At 40.0% G+C, this 17,038-nt stretch overlaps 1 protein-coding gene across 12 annotated transcripts in view; it reads right to left on the reverse strand.

The window, feature by feature from the left end:
* Positions 1 to 17,038, reverse strand: part of tweek (transmembrane protein KIAA1109 homolog tweek) — a 211,042-nt gene that overhangs the window by 151,961 nt on the left and 42,043 nt on the right. For all 12 annotated transcript variants that reach the window (XM_083121295.1, XM_083121294.1, XM_083121287.1 and 9 more), the window contains 5 exons: positions 14,372 to 14,491; positions 13,423 to 13,671; positions 11,589 to 11,863; positions 10,077 to 10,277; positions 8,616 to 9,675 (listed from right to left, as the gene is read on the reverse strand). In XM_083121295.1, coding sequence (XP_082977421.1) covers positions 8,616 to 9,675; positions 10,077 to 10,277; positions 11,589 to 11,863; positions 13,423 to 13,671; positions 14,372 to 14,491 — 1,905 coding nt within the window. The remainder of the gene's footprint in view (positions 1 to 8,615; positions 9,676 to 10,076; positions 10,278 to 11,588; positions 11,864 to 13,422; positions 13,672 to 14,371; positions 14,492 to 17,038) is intronic.

A 17,038-nucleotide genomic window follows, 5' to 3' on the forward strand; every position in this document is an offset into this window, starting at 1 on the left:
GCCACATCGAACCCGCAACCTGTCCCTAAAGAAACGGGCCTTGAAGATCAGCTGAAGAGTCTGACTCTTCGGCTGGATGAGCTATCCAGTCCGTCTCACGGCCAGCAGTCGCCGGGCGACGGAAGACGGAATGACTTCTACCTCCCCCGCAATAATTATCGCGGTCAGACAAACAGAAGATTCTATAATAATAATAATAATAGATCATTTTCTGGTCGCGGCCAAGGCCAATACCGTCCCCGGTCTAATAACTTCAATAGGTTTGACCGAAATGACCAGCGCCAACAGTGGCGCTGGTCATTTCGGTCAAACCTATTGAAGTTATTAGACCGGGGACGGTATTGGCCTTGGCCGCGACCAGAAAATGATCTATTATTATTATTATTATAGATTCTTCATACATGTTCTTGGGTTCGACACTTGATCCAGGCTTACCCAACATACATCGCGCACGTTCGTGTGTTCGGGTCTCCTCATCGCCCTTCGACCTGCATACGGCCACTTCTTGGTGGACCTCCTCACGCTCACTCATGCGTTCCCTCACGCCGTATACCGAAATCTGTGAAAATGGACGCTCTACCAGTGCCGTTTTCGCGTGTCTGTTCCTCCTGGACTCCCACTGTACGCGAGCCAGAACTTTCTTCCAGGAATAGCCTTTCGGTGACGTTATCCGGACTTATAGGATAACCTTCGTTCCAGTTTCCAGGATCTCAGCTGTGCGTGTGTCGTGTGTGTGTGTATCGCGTCGTCGTGTGCTCATGTGTTCGACTCCCGTCGCCGGATCTGCAAGAACAGTTCGCCGATCTCCATTACCAATGAACGCTCGCCATCGCGATTGCTAATGGAGTATCCTTCAGCTGTGCATAAAGAACGCTAACTAAGTGTCTTTTTTTCTGTTTCCCTCTGACTATATGTCAAAAACACAAACTTGCAGTGTACCATCGGGGAAACAGTTTTTTTTCAGACCGGCAGAAAGACTTGAACAATTTGAACGTAAATTTCTGCCACTAATGTTAATACTTTTCAAATTCTGTGTATCAAATCAAAAGACATTGATTTTTTGGGAAGCAAATCATCCCATGTACATATATTAAATATTTCAATTTCACCTTCCTTGTGTAAGATAGTTAAAAATATCATTGCTTGCGAACCCTTCAGATCTCTACTTTTGTATCTTATTGCATGATTTTTTTTCTTGGGTATTGATACCAAGTTTTTTTTTTTTTTTTTTTTTAGGTGATATAGACATTCCCCCGTTAATGGGGTAAAAACAATCTCCGTGTTTTCCGAACAATGCGCAATGGAATTACCCTTGCCCAGGAATCAAAGATACCTTTTATCTTCCGTGTTACAGTGCTTTCGTGTGCTCCGGTGTCAAGTGCTTCAGCGCGTGCCGAGTGACATGTGATAAATAAGTTCGTCGTCAGCGCTGACACGAGAGATTGCTCTGTCAGCGCCACCCGAGAGTCATAAGACGCACGACGTCAGTCTCGCGAACCGCAAATCGGTTCAGTATGTAACCCAGCAGTTTAGAATTAGGTTCTGCATGATATTATGTTGTGTTTATTTTTTGGTTGTGTACCGATTCTTGCCTTTTTGTATGTTCTCTGGTTTTTATTCAAATATACTTTCTTCTATCCTTGACTGGACAGGATGGGTAGACGCGACTTTTTTTTATTTAGGCAGCAGGTCTACACACGAAATTAACTTCCCTCGAGGATGAATAGTCGCGCCCATTTTTTTTTATTATTTTTTTTATTTTTAAGCAGCAGGTTTTCAAAAAATTAACTTCCCTACGTGAACCTAATTTTTTGCCCCAGAGCGGTGTGCCGTATCACGCCGCAGACGTGAATCGAACCTAGGACCCGGGTATCATAAATAAATAGGCTAATCACGTTATAAAAAGGGTCCCGCTGAAGCATTGAAAAAAGAGCTTCTTAAAAGCTCATCGCGACAGCGTCCTTCAGCGGAGTTGGAAAAACTCCGCTGACATTGCATTAGAAAATGAAATCAGGAATCAGCGTTCTTCCGCAGGATTGCCGTTGCGAGAGGACGCGATCGAAGCAAGCGTCGTAACGGCCGATAGTTCGAATTTCACATAAATAGGTCGCGTGAGAAAATCTCAGTCTTAGTTGTCTTCCGTCAGTCAGATGAAGTAGTTATTACAAAAGAAATCCGTGTCTAGTTGTTTGCAGTTTACGCGAGAGAGCTCCAAAGGCATCGTAAGTTCAGAAAGAGGAGCAAACGAATAATCGGGAAGTTAAAGTTATCGTTAGAATATCGGTCGGCGAAAGTACAGAGTTTGGAGCCCGGAGTTGCTCCCTCGTCCGTTTTCTTTCAGAGTAGGACCACGTCGATCCAAGGACCAGCGGAGAAGAGATCGCCGTAGAACTCCAGGTAACGAACATTCCTTGTCTTTCCTTCCCCTGCCTGTTCAGTCAAAGGTAGTGTTTAAATATATGTCCGTGTGTTCTTACTTACGGGGCTAGTCCCCTTGTAGTTAAGTGTCAACGTGCTCTCCAGAGCTACTCCCTTCCTTTTACAACGTTCCTCTCGCCTAACAAGCGAGTGGCTAAAGGCTGTCATAGCCTATCTACGATCCCCGCTCTTAGTCTTTATACGTGGTGGAGGTGCGGGGCAGCTTTTTTTTCATACATTTCCCCTCGCGAAATGCATGAACGAGATTATTGTTGTTATTTTTTTAGCTTCTTTTCTAAAGTTGAGTAACTTTCCCTTTCTTTTTTGTTGTTCTTGTTCGACTTTTATTCCTTTTAGTATGTTTCATGTCGTTCAACGAGGTAGACGACCCTCTTAATCAAACCTTTCGTTCTCTTCCCTTCCCGGACGAATTAGATGAGACGCTCGATCATCTCGCGATTCTAGCCGAAAACGCGGTCAGCTTTCGTCTTAACGACACAGGCCCTATGGCCGCATCAACTCCAATTCGAAGCCCCATCTTGCTTAATCGTCACACGTGGGAGCGTCCCGCGAGTACCTTGGCTCGAGTCCCACAGCGCCGCCCGAGGATGGCTTTTTCCGGATTTCTGAACCCGTTTATGCTCGACGGCGTGCAGTTTAACGGCACGACCGGCGAGGACGTTCGCCGCTTTTTTGACCGTGTCGAGAGTCTCGCCACCCTTAACGATTGGGATACGCCGACGAAGCTCAAAATGGTTCCGGCGCTGTTGGCAGGTCCGGCGCTTCGTTTATTCGAAGCCTGGAAAACAGCGCAGGCAGGTAGGGTGTTTACCTACGATCAGCTGAAAACACAGCTGATTACGGAATTTACGGGCTCCGTAGACAAGTTGCAATTGGAGGATCAGATTAAAGCTCGCCTCCACAAGGACGGAGAAGCCGTCACGGACTACATCCGTGACAAACACCTAATGTTGTACCGACTCGATCCCGAGATGTCTCCCGCCACTCAAATTAAACACCTCACCTTAGGCCTTCAGCCAGAGTTTATCCGGGAGACATATAAAAAGGAATATGCTTCCGTCCCGGATTTTGTACAGGATTTAAAGGCTTTCGAGAAATTGCAATTTCTTATTCGGAAGCGCAAAATCCAAGATTTATTGTCGGAAGCGAACACCGACTCCCTCCTCGCCCAGCTGCGAGCGCCGCCTTACAGCGCGCACGTGAGACCGGAAGCGCCGGTGCTCTCTCCCGAGGTTGCACGCTCATGCGAATCCCCGGGACTTGATCTCCAGGTGAAGGCCCTCCAAGCGCAACTCGACGCGCTCCAGCACAAACAGATGGCCACATCGAACCCGCAACCTGTCCCTAAAGAAACGGGCCTTGAAGATCAGCTGAAGAGTCTGACTCTTCGGCTGGATGAGCTATCCAGTCCGTCTCACGGCCAGCAGTCGCCGGGCGACGGAAGACGGAATGACTTCTACCTCCCCCGCAATAATTATCGCGGTCAGACAAACAGAAGATTCTATAATAATAATAATAATAGATCATTTTCTGGTCGCGGCCAAGGCCAATACCGTCCCCGGTCTAATAACTTCAATAGGTATACACAAAAAAAAAAACACAACATGTTCTTGAATGTTCAACACAATGTAAATACAGGTTTGGCATTTACAATATTTCAGCTTGTATAATATTTCTTGTAACATGTCAAATCCATGCTTACTATATGGTAACCAGTGTAAAACAACTCAATGTTGCCCAAAAGTCCAAATTTTGTTGAATTTATGCAGATCCATCATAAAACCACAGTATAATAGTTAAAACTTCAATATTTCCTCAACATTCTTACAACACTTTAAACAAAAATCTTTCATTTCTCCATAATTGAGAACATATATTTTACGTCACAATAGTACATCAGGATTATAAATTCTACTATGCCTACAATAACAAAAAATTAGTAACCTTCTGTATAACGTGCAGGTATTTGGGTTTCTGCTCTTTGATGTTTCATCTCAGCAGTTTTTCAGAAGACTACCACAGAGATACAGTGTAATTTACTCATTTTTTATAAAGGTCCTTTTTAAATGTAAGGATACAATCAATGTTTGAATAGTGAAACCTCGATTCTATGTTTTTCAGAAAACCAAGTTCAATAAACTAAAATGTAGGAAAATGTAATGACATTATGATCAACTGAGCAGGGGCGGCACCAGGGAGGCAGGGGGTGCTTGTGCACCCCTTTATTTTCTTCTGCACCCCCTTCAGCACCCCTACGTTCAACTGAAAACACTAACATTAATGTGATATGTCATGTTGTCATACTGAGCGCCAAATGATAGGTACTGAAGTAAGACTGTTATTATAGTATGCATCAGCCAAGCACTGAAACAGGTGCTGATACTTTACTGTACTGGCGACAGCCTCTGTAAAGTTCAGCGGCTGTTCTTTTTTCTTTTGTCAGCATTGTTGTTATGAATTTTTTATTCTTTTGTTTCTTCAAGTGGTCTGTTCGTGGTTTTTGATAATTGCCTATAGCTTAATGTGAGTTATGTTTTTCTTTCTTGCATTGTTGATAAACGGTTTGTTTTCTGCCCACTTGTTCTTCCTTACACAGGAGCAAAAAATTCAGCTGTTTTTAAGGTATCACCAGGTCGCGCTCGGGAAATTATATAATGCGAGTTATAACATGAAGGGTACTTTTCTTCTTAATACGTTCTATGTATTTGTTCCACATAACATGTCTAGTAAACGTACCATTTCAAGCTTTTTCAAAAACTCTTAGGAAGAGGTCCAATGTTCACGAAGAAATTTTAGTTTGTTGTTGGGGATAGTGCGGCAGAAGGGATTTTAAAGATGACATAGTTGCTGTGCTCTTCGCATTTTGTCATGTTGCAGATGGAAGGTATAATGTACTATGTATTTTGTGCCTTCATTGGTTACATTGAAAAGGTTCAAAAATTGTGTTTTTAAGGGCAGGATGATTATAAGACTGCAACGCCTATCTGAATGTTTACACTGTATGACCACTTTCTTGAGTAGAAGACTTAATACATATCATCATGGACATCCAGGGGGAGGGCAAGGGGTGGGGGGCAGAATCCCTGGAAAATGAATGTCAATCTAAAGGTATATATTTCACACATATATTTTAATTCATTCTAGTTTTTGCACTTTTAACCACTGTTATTTTTTAAAAGAGATTTACCTACGTTTCGGACGCTGAATCTGCCTCCATCTTCAGGGTAGCGTGTAGTCTGTTAGATCATATAAATGGTTGCCTTGGAGGATTATTCTTGGTGGCCTAGGCTCCACCGCATCTGTCTGTCACAAGGACCTCTATATACATAAAGTTGCCAGGTAGGATTATCAGTGGCCCAGGCTCCGCTTCGTCAGATGACCACGTCAAGGTCACGATCAAGGCTTCGTGTAGCACCGTTAGGTTTCCACCTTGATCCCCGGAGACTGGATCACCCCGGATTGCATGTTGATGTAAAGGATAATAGGGATGGATAATAAACCTTTTCGAGCAAGGCCTCATCCAAAGGAAGCCATCAACTCGTAGCAAGCCACAGCACCTAGCGACCTGTTGAGTGAGATGAGTCAAGGCAAAATGGATAATAAACCTTTTCCTGCTCCCACAAAAATAGGCAATAATTAGGCTGGAGAGTTCAATGAACTAACCGATCTCTAACTACACACTGGCAATGATCAGGCTGGAAAGTTCATATGAACTAACCAATCTCTGACCTTATCTTTTTAGACAGACTATTTGACATAAAGCAGGGTTGGTGTGCAATGTATATGAATAGTCCATAGAGACTGTGTGTGAGATCTTATGTGTGTGGAGGGATAGTGTCCGAGTTGTGTACCCTGGTCCTGTTGTTGTTTATGATTTTTGTAGTTTGTATTTTTGTACAATTTGTTCACTATTTTTTAGTGTCCATGTTGTGTTCTGTGGGTAAATGTGTAACATGTGGATGCATTGGTGTAGTGCTGCCATCTATTAATTTTTGAAAAAGTTTTTGACTAATGGTGTTTATATTGGTCTGATCTCTAAGCTGGGTTGGCTGATCAGTTCTGTTGTTGTTCTCATATGCGATGCTTCCTTGAATTTTCTGCTGTAGCCATTTTCTTCCCTGTTTATTATCAGTGTTTTATCCCATTGTATTCTGTGGCTGTTTTCCCAGGCTTGGGTCGCTAGTTTGGAACTTTCAAAGTATCCCAGCCTGAGGTTTGTTTTGTGTTCCCCCACCCTCGCTTCAAATGTTCTGCATGTTTCCCCAATGTATTCCCTCCCGCATTCACATGGGATGCTGTAGATTACGTTTTTTGTTATTATATCGGGTGTGTGGGGTTTAGTGTGGACCAGGTTGGATCGAAGTGTGTTCCTGGAGTGGAATGTAGTTCTGATGTTATATTTCTTGGTTATTTTTTGGATTCTTTTGGATATACCTTTTATGTATGGTGTGTGGATCGTGGCCAGTGGTTTTTCTTTTGGAAGTGGGTCTGTTGTTTCTTCTGTCCATATTATGGGGTTTATTATTTTGTGTGGGTAGTTATTGGTTTTGAGATCTTTGTAGAGTGATTTCTTTTCATTGGTAAGGTCCTGTTCGGTTTTACATATGGTTTTTGCTCGGTGCACGAGTGTTTTTACTATGCCGGTTTTTATGGACTTGGGTTGGTTGGAGAGGAAGTTTAGATATTGTCCTGTATGGGTAGGTTTCTGTACACTTTTGTGGAAAGGGTGTGGTCTTGCCTTGTAACTAGTACATCTAGGAAGGGTACAGTTGTTTTTTTCCACTTCCATGGTGAATTGGATTGTGGGTCTTAGGCTGTTTAGGTGTTGCAGAAAGATGGGCAACGTGTGTTCCCCATGTGGCCAAACTACAAAAGCATCGTCCACGTACCTGAACCAGGTGGATGGTTTGAGGTGGTGTGTGGTTAAAGCTATTTCTTCGAAATGTTCCATTTAGATGGACACTATCCCTCCACACACATAAGATCTCACACATAGTCTCTAAAGACTATTCATATACATTGCACACCAACCCTGCTTTATGTCAAATAGTCTGTCTAAAAAGATAAGGTCAGAGATTGGTTAGTTCATATGAACTTTCCAGCCTGATCATTGCCAGTGTGTAGTTAGAGATCGGTTAGTTCATTGAACTCTCCAGCCTAATTATTGCCTATTTTTGTGGGAGCAGGAAAAGGTTTATTATCCATTTTGCCTTGTCTCATCTCACTCAACAGGTCGCTAGGTGCCGTGGCTTGCCACGAGTTGATAGCTTCCTCTGGATGAGGCCTTGCTCGAAAAGGTTTATTATCCATCCCTATTATCCTTTACGTCAACATGCAATCCGGGGCGATCCAGTCTCCGGGGATCAAGATGGAAACCTAACGGTGCCACATGAAGCCTTGATCGTGACCTTGACGTGGTCATCTGACGAAGCGGAGCCTGGGCTACTGATAATCCTACCTGGCAACTTTATGTATATAGAGGTCCTTGTGACAGACAGATGCAGTGGAGCCTAGGCCACCAAGAATAATCCTCCAAGGCAACCATTTATATGATCTAACATACTACACGCTACCCTGAAGATGGAGGCAGATTCAGCATCCGAAACGTAGGTAAATCTCTTTTAAAAAATAACAGTGGTTAAAAGTCCAAAAACTAGAATGAATAACACCACTGATTATCTACAAAGAAGAATATATTTTAATATTAGTCAGTAATTTATGTTAATCAGTGGCGGCGATTAGGGATGCAGTTGCCCCCCTGCTTTTTGTTATTTTTGCCCCCGCACTATGCTAAACCTTATCTACCAAAGGGAAAGTAAACTGTCCTTGCCCCTCTTCCCCAGTTTTGAAAGGTTGCATGCGTGTTTCATGTTTTCCTTATTTTCAGAATCGAACTCCCTAAATTTCTTTCTGCACCAATAGATGAATAATCCTGGTGCCACCACTGCTACTGAGACCATGAAGACGGAATGTGCAATGGGCAAAATGTATAATCAGGGTTCCACTGTATATTACAATGATAAAATTAGCTTCCAATACTGAAGGTAGAGTACAATGTTTTCGTTTTGATCTATCAATCTTTGTACTAGAAGCTTTTTGCCTAGTTTGGTAATTTTGTGGATTACAAATGGAAGCTATGCATATACTTAAGAAAAAAAAGCAAAGTTTATACTTACATGTATTTCAGATGTCTCGTGCAATAAAGGTGGGCTTGGTGATGGGCTGTCATATTCCTTTAATCCAGTAAATGCAGACATGTGTGCCTTCTTGCCTTCACGAAGATCCATTCTGGCAGCTCTGTGTTCGGGAGTGTGAATCTCGTGGTCGCTGCAGTGGGACGACAGTTTCGCCTGTTTCAAAGACATCTCGGCTGGGATGCTCATTTCACTGGGGAACTTACGGGACTCTTCCTTTGACATGAGCACAGCTTGGTTCGATTTCAGTGAATTGCTCCAGGAGACGCTCTCCTGTGCAGCAGGTTGTGGCACTTCCTCGTCCGCAGAGTAAAATGCTTCGGAATGATTCTCGCTGCTCATCGACACAGTCCTTTGAACCTGTTTCTGAATGCTATCATCTGGTATGTACGTGCTTAGGGAGTGATGTGATTCTGAGCCCTCCACGACAGACTGTACTTGGCTGTCTCGAGCTTTCGGTGCTGCTGATGGTGCGGAACTTTCTTTTCCTACCGTACCAAAATAATCCACTGATAACTTTGAATCTGAACAGCTGCTTTTTGGTGCATCATTTTCAGGAACATTCAAAATTGATTTGCTTCTTTCTGTATTCAGCTTTGAATCACTGTCCAGTTTCGGCAGCAGGGTTGGGCTATCCAGAAGCCGTGCATACGGTACATCTCCATTTGGCCTCACACCCATCGAAGTGCATGAAAATCGTCTCGCAAGAGCCAACTTCTCAAGCTGAATGTTTGAAATAGGGCTTGGGGAGCAGGTTATCCTGGAACTGCTTCCACCACCAGAACTCTCCTTGGTGTCGGTCATAGAATGAGATCGCTCGCACGGTCTCTCGCTTGAGCTCTCTGACCTCTGGGTGCCCTGAGGTACTTTGAGGCTAACGTCTCTCACCAGAGCACACCTTGTGTTCATCGAAACACTTTCCCAACTCACAGGCTCTTGCAAGGAAATGTCCTGTGAGCCATAAGGTGGTGTGTGGAATACCAAGTGACCTTCATGAAGTATGCTCTGTCCAAATCCAGGATCTTGTCCAGGTTCATTAATTCTGAAAGTAGAAAGATTAGTATCAGCGAAAGATCATGAAATGTACCAACAATTTCTCTACAACTGAAAAAACAAAGCTTTTGCTGTTTCTGAGCTGAAGTTGGTTCCCCTATAAGAAATAAAGTTCAATAATTTCTCTTCATAAAAAAAATATAGCTGAGCATTGCATCAGATTAAAACTGGAAGTTCAAGTCATAAAGAGTACATCCAGCTTTCTTTTGTTGCTGAGGTTAAGCTGGTACCAATAAGAAGCTTATCTTGATATAATATACATCTTCCGGCACAAGTGCACCATAGTGTATTAATCACAAAACAATCACACACTCATAAATAATGAAATTAGCTTCAGTGCTGGTAGGAATTGTGAATGTATGTATTACATACATTATGTTCCCAACTTACTTAAATGCAGCAATATTTATTCCATCTTGGATGTCTTGTCTGCTTGGTTTAAAAAATTTAGGTCCATTCCTATTGTTTCCAAAAAATTCACAGCCACCTATGCAACCACATTTCCCAATTAACTTGTTTGAAATGTTAGAAACATCTTGGTCCCACAGAAACCACAGTCGTTTGGTTTTCTCATCGTGGAGCTTCAAATATCTGGAACAGGAAATATATTACAATGGATAATGATCTTTTTTCTTAAAGGTGACTCATGCTAAAAAAGATTAATTTGCATTTGTACAATTTATTTCTTTTATCTCAAGCTGTCTAGGTTAATTGCGATGATGGTGATGAATGATAAATTGATGAGATAAATGAGAAAAAAACACAAATGATATAGCCATGCCTTACCTAGGATTCAAACCTAGGATTTCTGCTTTCAAAGAACAGCCCTGACATAGAGGATGGAAAGGACTCTAATTTGGAAAATGCCTGAAGCTACATATAATTTACATATAAGTTACTTTCCTAATCATTACCAAAGGTCTAAAAATATAAATATACAAGGAACAAATGAAAGAGGAAGACAAAAAATTTATAAAACTTAAGGTACAGTACAGCATTACACAGGTAAGGTCAAAACATATTAAAATGAAGAAAAGAACCATGTACCAGATCTTTTCCCTTTAACCTTTACTTTTGCAATGATCTTCAGTTTTAAAATCTTTTCTTCCTCCTGAAGAACTAGCGTTGTCAAAAATTAGAGGACTAAAAAAATATATTTAATCGTTAGGTGTTTTAAAATTTCTCTTTAACATATTGTTCTACACATAAGATGTACAGTGATTACACAACCCTGCATTTTAAGTTCTATCAATTTTATCTCATGAAAAACATGAAATCAAAGTTCCACTGTACTATCTGTAACAGAAATGTTGATATGTATTATAGTGTATTAGCCAATCCACCTCCACAAGACCATTGGAAATATTTTAGGACATCAAAATAAAACATTTACTGTGGATTTATTTTTTCTTGTTGATGAAAATGTCCAACAATTATGTAAACCAAACATTACATTTATTAAGTTCCAAGCATTATTAAAAAAATGAAATCTTCATTTAACTCTATCAGAACATCACAATTTTAAATACTTTGATTGATTCAACAACATAGGCAAAAGAAAGATGTTAAAACTTTTTTTTTTTTTTAAAAAAAAAGAATGCTTCACAGTTAATCATCATTATTATCAGAACACTTCACACTAGGCTAAGCTGAGGCTCAATTGTCAGGTTCAAGTTTACTTCACATTTTTTGACTTCATGCATTATGCCTGTGAAACCTCACCTCAGGCAAGATCTAAATATCTTACTGCAATATCATGAGGAAATGTGTTGCTTCCATATGTTCAATGGCAAAACCACAATATGTTGAAGACTTCATTGAATTCTTTCCACTAACTGACTGACAGTGAAAGAAAATGGGACGAAAATAAAATTTACAAAATGATTAAACTTTAAAACTTACGTATGTTGCACCAAATGTAAATCATGGTCTGGAGTTGGCAAGGATATTGCAGACTCTATTATCAATGAGCCAAGGGTGACAGAACCAACTTCCAACCACAACTCAGAGCTTGAGTTGGTGTGATTTGTCCCATCAGGCTTATTTGCTGCTTTATTAGAGAAGCATCCAGCAGTTGCAATGAACTGCCTCAGTTGGATCACAGGAACCACTCCACTCACTCCGGATTTAACATTGCGGCCATGAAGGTTACAATGAGAGACTCGAATTGGAGAAGCCTGAAAAATAAGTTAAGTACTTACAACTTCAGCCTCTGCTTAACAGATAGCAATAAATTAATTGGTAGTCTAATGTTAACAGCCGATATATGCATAAGAAAGTTTCTATTTATGAAAAAAAATTGCCAATAATTTTCCTGGTGTGATATTTCTATAAACCAACTGTAATTTATTCCAATCTTTTGCTTCCATGACACCTTGTCACTCTTGTGTACATACTTTCATATTACCGCGTTGCTGTGTTTTGTTGTTGCCTGATTAAGCATCTAGATGGAGTCCTTGCAACCTGTATTAATTAGGAATGGGACAAATTAATCTGTATTCTATTGGTATCTGCCGATATAGGTATATTGGTGTATCAGTAAAATTACCCATTATTTTACAGAACTAATATATCTATAAATATATATTATATAATTTAGTGCAAAATTCTGCCATTATATAATTATTATGAATAATCTCCATTTCCTACTTTTTAAAAAAGTAGATGTCTAAATATGCAACTTCTCTTGCACTGCAGTCACCTGGAAATAAACATTTATTAAAGAGACCAATGAACTATTCAGGTTCTTCAAGGACCATTTGGAATTTTATATCGGGTCGGTAGAAAATCGGTTATTGGTATCAGTAAATTTTATATCGGTACTTTTTCATATTGGCCCATTCCTAGTGTTAATGAAAGCAGTGGTCCTTTGAAATTAACTGGACAACAAATAAGAGTAGTGCAGATGCATGAAACTTTACCTACACAATGCTTTAACTACATTTGAGTTCAAATTCATTTTGTCACAATAAATTTTCAGATAATTCATTGGGTCTTCAACATGCTAGTAAGGAATTTCTAAGTGTTAAAACTACATTGTCTATTCATGAGAGTAAAGTTTTTTCAACACTGTTCAAAATAATACAAAAAATGCACAACAACATTAGTTCATCGTTACATTTCGTCAAAAGGTTTGTTCAAGAAAAAATGGAATTTATTTTCAATCCTGACATTTACAAAGTAAAAAGAACACTTCATTTATCCTGATTTTTCCAAGTTTTTGAAAAAATATTTTCACTCATAGGTTGATTTCCCTGACTTTTCTAGGTTTTTCAGGATTTCCAGGTCAGGGGGAACCCTAAATTGCTACAATATAAGATATTAGTATGGGTAAATTTTCTACAAGTATTTTCGCGGTGGAGGCACATAGTGGTTCGGATCCCACTTTAAGCTGTAGGTCCAGTCCCAATTAGCCTTACTGTGCATAAAGTGGACTTAAAACACCAAATCAATCGATCTACAAGTATTTTATAAATATCAGCAGCATCTCCTCTATTCCCTCAAATCGAGAACTCATGAAACCATGAATGTCTTTGTGAGAATTGATTATCTTTAAAATATAATCCAAGTCACTTTGTGTACTTGATATATGCTAGAAATCTGGAATAGAATATCTGAAATACAATAGGTGCAGCAGGAAAGGGAAGAGGTGGGGGGTGATGAAGAGTGAGTAGCAGTATTCATCACGGTGAGTGCAGTAACAAGGATGATTGCTAAATGATAAAATTCTACTTACCCAAATTTGAAAGGCAGTGCCTCCTTCCAAAAAGTACAAGTCAATTGCATCAACAGCCAACCGTGTCATCCGATACTTGATCTCCTCCCCTGATGGGCACCTGTAGTAAGAGTTTGGGTCAGAAGCCTTGCACTGCAGAGGAGGCAGCCCGTGGTGGCACGCACGAGGCAAGCAAGGAGGCCTCAGGTTGTTCTCTGCATCCTTCACAAGCAGCATGAAGGTCTCCAAGCTTGTTATGAGGTGATGAGTCTGCAACAAGAAGAGACTTTAACTTCAGGAAATCTGAGCATGCTCTCATGGCACCAAGTGCTTTAATATGCCATGTAGGCTGAACAACTTGCCATTCTAATTTTAATTAAACGATATAATCTCAGAAAAGAAACTGTATGAAATAACTCTGAATATTAACAAATATTGAAAACAATTTATTATAGTAATCACCAATACTTCCTTTCTCTTTATTCTTCTTGCATCATATTAGGTTGTCTTTCTACCTCTTGAGTTCATCTAAATGATAAGGGGATGGAAGAAACACCATGAGATGTCTAGTTTCAGTTCACTTTAAGTCGAGAAATCTACCATGAGCACTGGCATTAAAACTTCTATTTTACTTTTTTATTCTTTTATATTTATTTTTATAAGTACAGTGGAACTCCAATTTTACGTTCCTGGATTTTGCATTTTCCTGCATGATCTCAACATAGAAAAAAGTTATAAAATTTTTGTCGATTTTACATATTCTGCCATTTTAGGTTCTTTCAGTTTAGTTCCCTGAAAAACATAAAATTGAGGCTCCAGTGTATTGTTTCAGAACTGAAAAGCTGTCATATGCAGCCAAGCACATAGAGCATAGAATACCAATAAAGATGAATAAAATAATTAAAAGTGAGTTAGGCATTCCTTATTCAGAAATTGAAATTCTGTTCTTAGATAAAACCTAAGACTTTACCTGAGGAGCAGTTAGCTTTCCACTTAATTTCCCCAACTGAACTTCCACCAGCCATGCATATTCCAGCGTCTCTTCATCCAGCGATCTTCCTTCATCACTGAACATGGCATGCCCTCGTACCTGCATCAGACGAATATCAAGAATTTATATTTGAAACGCACAACAGACAAAGAATGTGAGACACTTTCACAAAGTATAAATTATGACACTTTTCCAGGTGGTTATTACATTAATTGCTTCTTAGCTGATCAGCTATTTCTTCAAATCTCCTGATGTCAGATTCACATTGAAGCTAGCATTATTTGGTATTATAACACAAGCAATTTTCAGTTTACAACTCTGAAGTTCAAATTTACCACTTACCAAAATGGATAACCAATATGGTAACAACCTGATACATTAGAAATGTTTCATGAAGAATAAAAATAACCAAGTAGAAAAATGTCATTAATATGAAGTTCAAGGAACCAAAAAATGTCAACTTTGAATTAAACGACTTTGAGTTATCCAAACTCTTCAAGATTGCACCTGTTTTTAACGCATAAATAAATTACAGTATAAATTGCCCCCATAACGAATGTTTTAAAGTTGGTAAAAGCTCATAAAATAATTTTATATGTACTACATAATAATATTGTAAGTTTTAAAGAATCTGTAAAAAATGTTACACAAAATGAGAGCACAGAGCTTACATGGAAACAAAACATTCCTAGGAGACCGTAACACCATTTATCCTGTATAGTTATACAACCTGTTATGCACACGATGCATGTTGCTGCAAAGAAAATTGAACATGAAAACCTTTTCACAACAAAGTCTTTTACTATTCTAATTCATGAGAAACCAATTTGCACTGAGACCTACGGAAAGGAAAACAATCTCTTATTTATTACAAGCGAAACTCGAGGAATCTTGACAGCAGTCACACTGCCGCCAGCAAAAAGTCGGGAGATAATTGGGCAGAATGCAACCTTTCTATAAAAAAAACCATTGGGATGTTAATTTCATTCTGGTTTGGCTGCCTAAAATACATTGTAAAAAAAATCAAGTCGTCTTTGCTTCCGCCTACTTCATATTCACCCCCCTTTTTTTCAGATAGCAGTCCTAACTCTTCCTCGCCTAGCATTGTAATCCACCCTGAAAAGGAAATACGCACTTTGCGATCTACTTGCACCCAACATGGATCCGAGCATTCAATAATCAATCAGGTTTGGATTTCAGTTTAAACTGTATATTTAGTCCCAATTAGCCCATCAGCATATTCAAAACAAGGTTTAGGAAATGAGCATTTTCAGATATCAAAATGGGTGATCGTTATTTACTCTCACGTTAACCGATGATTTATTGTCAGATTTAGGAGTATTCTAGAGGTGAAACACTGGCTCCGCCAAAGGTTATCCCCTTGAATTGCATCTTCTTTCTTTGATCAGTCTCAGCGTCCATTCCTACATTGAGCATTGAGATTTATTATATTTTTTTGTGTCATTTATGTGATTTTTATAGCAAGTGAATGTTTCTGAAGAAAAGGGGTGATTATATTACATCGAACTTCCTGTGCATTTCCTTCCAGCACTGCTCTGAGTGTTAAATATGTTTATTCTTGTGTCAGGTGCAAAATAAAAGTTACAGTTTTGCTTAGCAGAAGGTGCAGGACCAGAAGTTGTTTTAACTCTTGTTTATCTTTCTGGAGATCGAATTTCGTTATCATCAAAACAAAACAGCTTTACGAGTTTCAAAACAATGACGCCTTCGCTCTAGATGAGTCACTGCTGTTATCGGCAAGGGACAGCACTGCAGTTGCTAGACGAAACACTGGCACCAGCTGCAGCATAAACAGAATGAGACCGGATGGAAGTTAGAGCAACAGGTGGAGGAAGAGAAAATCCTTGGCATCTTAAAGATAATGCAATTGTCGAAGACGGGACTTTTATAAGCGGTGTGAAGAAGAAAGAAATTATCCTTGCTTTAAGTTTTACCATGCAACATGCAATAGTACAGGCAACACTTCCTATGCAGACAGCTGCATTCAAACAAAAAAATAAGACCTGAATTCTGCAATTATTGCATTGCCGTGCACATCAGTGGCAGAGAATGGGCTGTTGTAAAGGGAAAAGGGGGGGGGATTTTTTAACTTGTCCTACAGTTTTTTGTTCATTTTGAAGAACGTATCAAGAACTGGTTGCTTCATTTTAGATGTCAAAGGAAAGGAGGAGGGATCCACTTCCACCCGCGCTCGTAATCAGCCAGTGTGTGCACACAAGCAAGAAAATCGTGGCCGAAACAATCTGCATCGAACCCCCCACCCCTGGTTTTCAAGTCACTCAGCCAACAGAACATTCTTTTGGAAAAATTTTATGACATCTGCACAGTTGGGAAATTATATGAAGCCGGGAACGGGAGTTATGACATACAACCTTGGTGATAATGAAGTTCGACCAGAAAGGAATACGTGATTAAATGCACAGAGGCATAGGCGGTGGAATGGGTGACCCGCAGAAGTGACGCATGTGTGTAAGAGGAGGCGTGTGAGCAGGCAAGAATCGTGATCCCAGCATGTTGCACCCAAGGTCACGTAAAGAACGAAAACGGGGAACTATACGCGTGACATTGAACTTCGACCAGGCACCAGACCCATACGGAAAATTCCAGATAGTGGCGCATTCGACG

The sequence above is a fragment of the Lepisma saccharinum genome, chromosome 4 (genome assembly GCF_977018435.1).
Source record: "Lepisma saccharinum chromosome 4, izLepSacc3.1, whole genome shotgun sequence".
Taxonomy (NCBI): Eukaryota; Metazoa; Arthropoda; class Insecta; order Zygentoma; family Lepismatidae; genus Lepisma; species Lepisma saccharinum.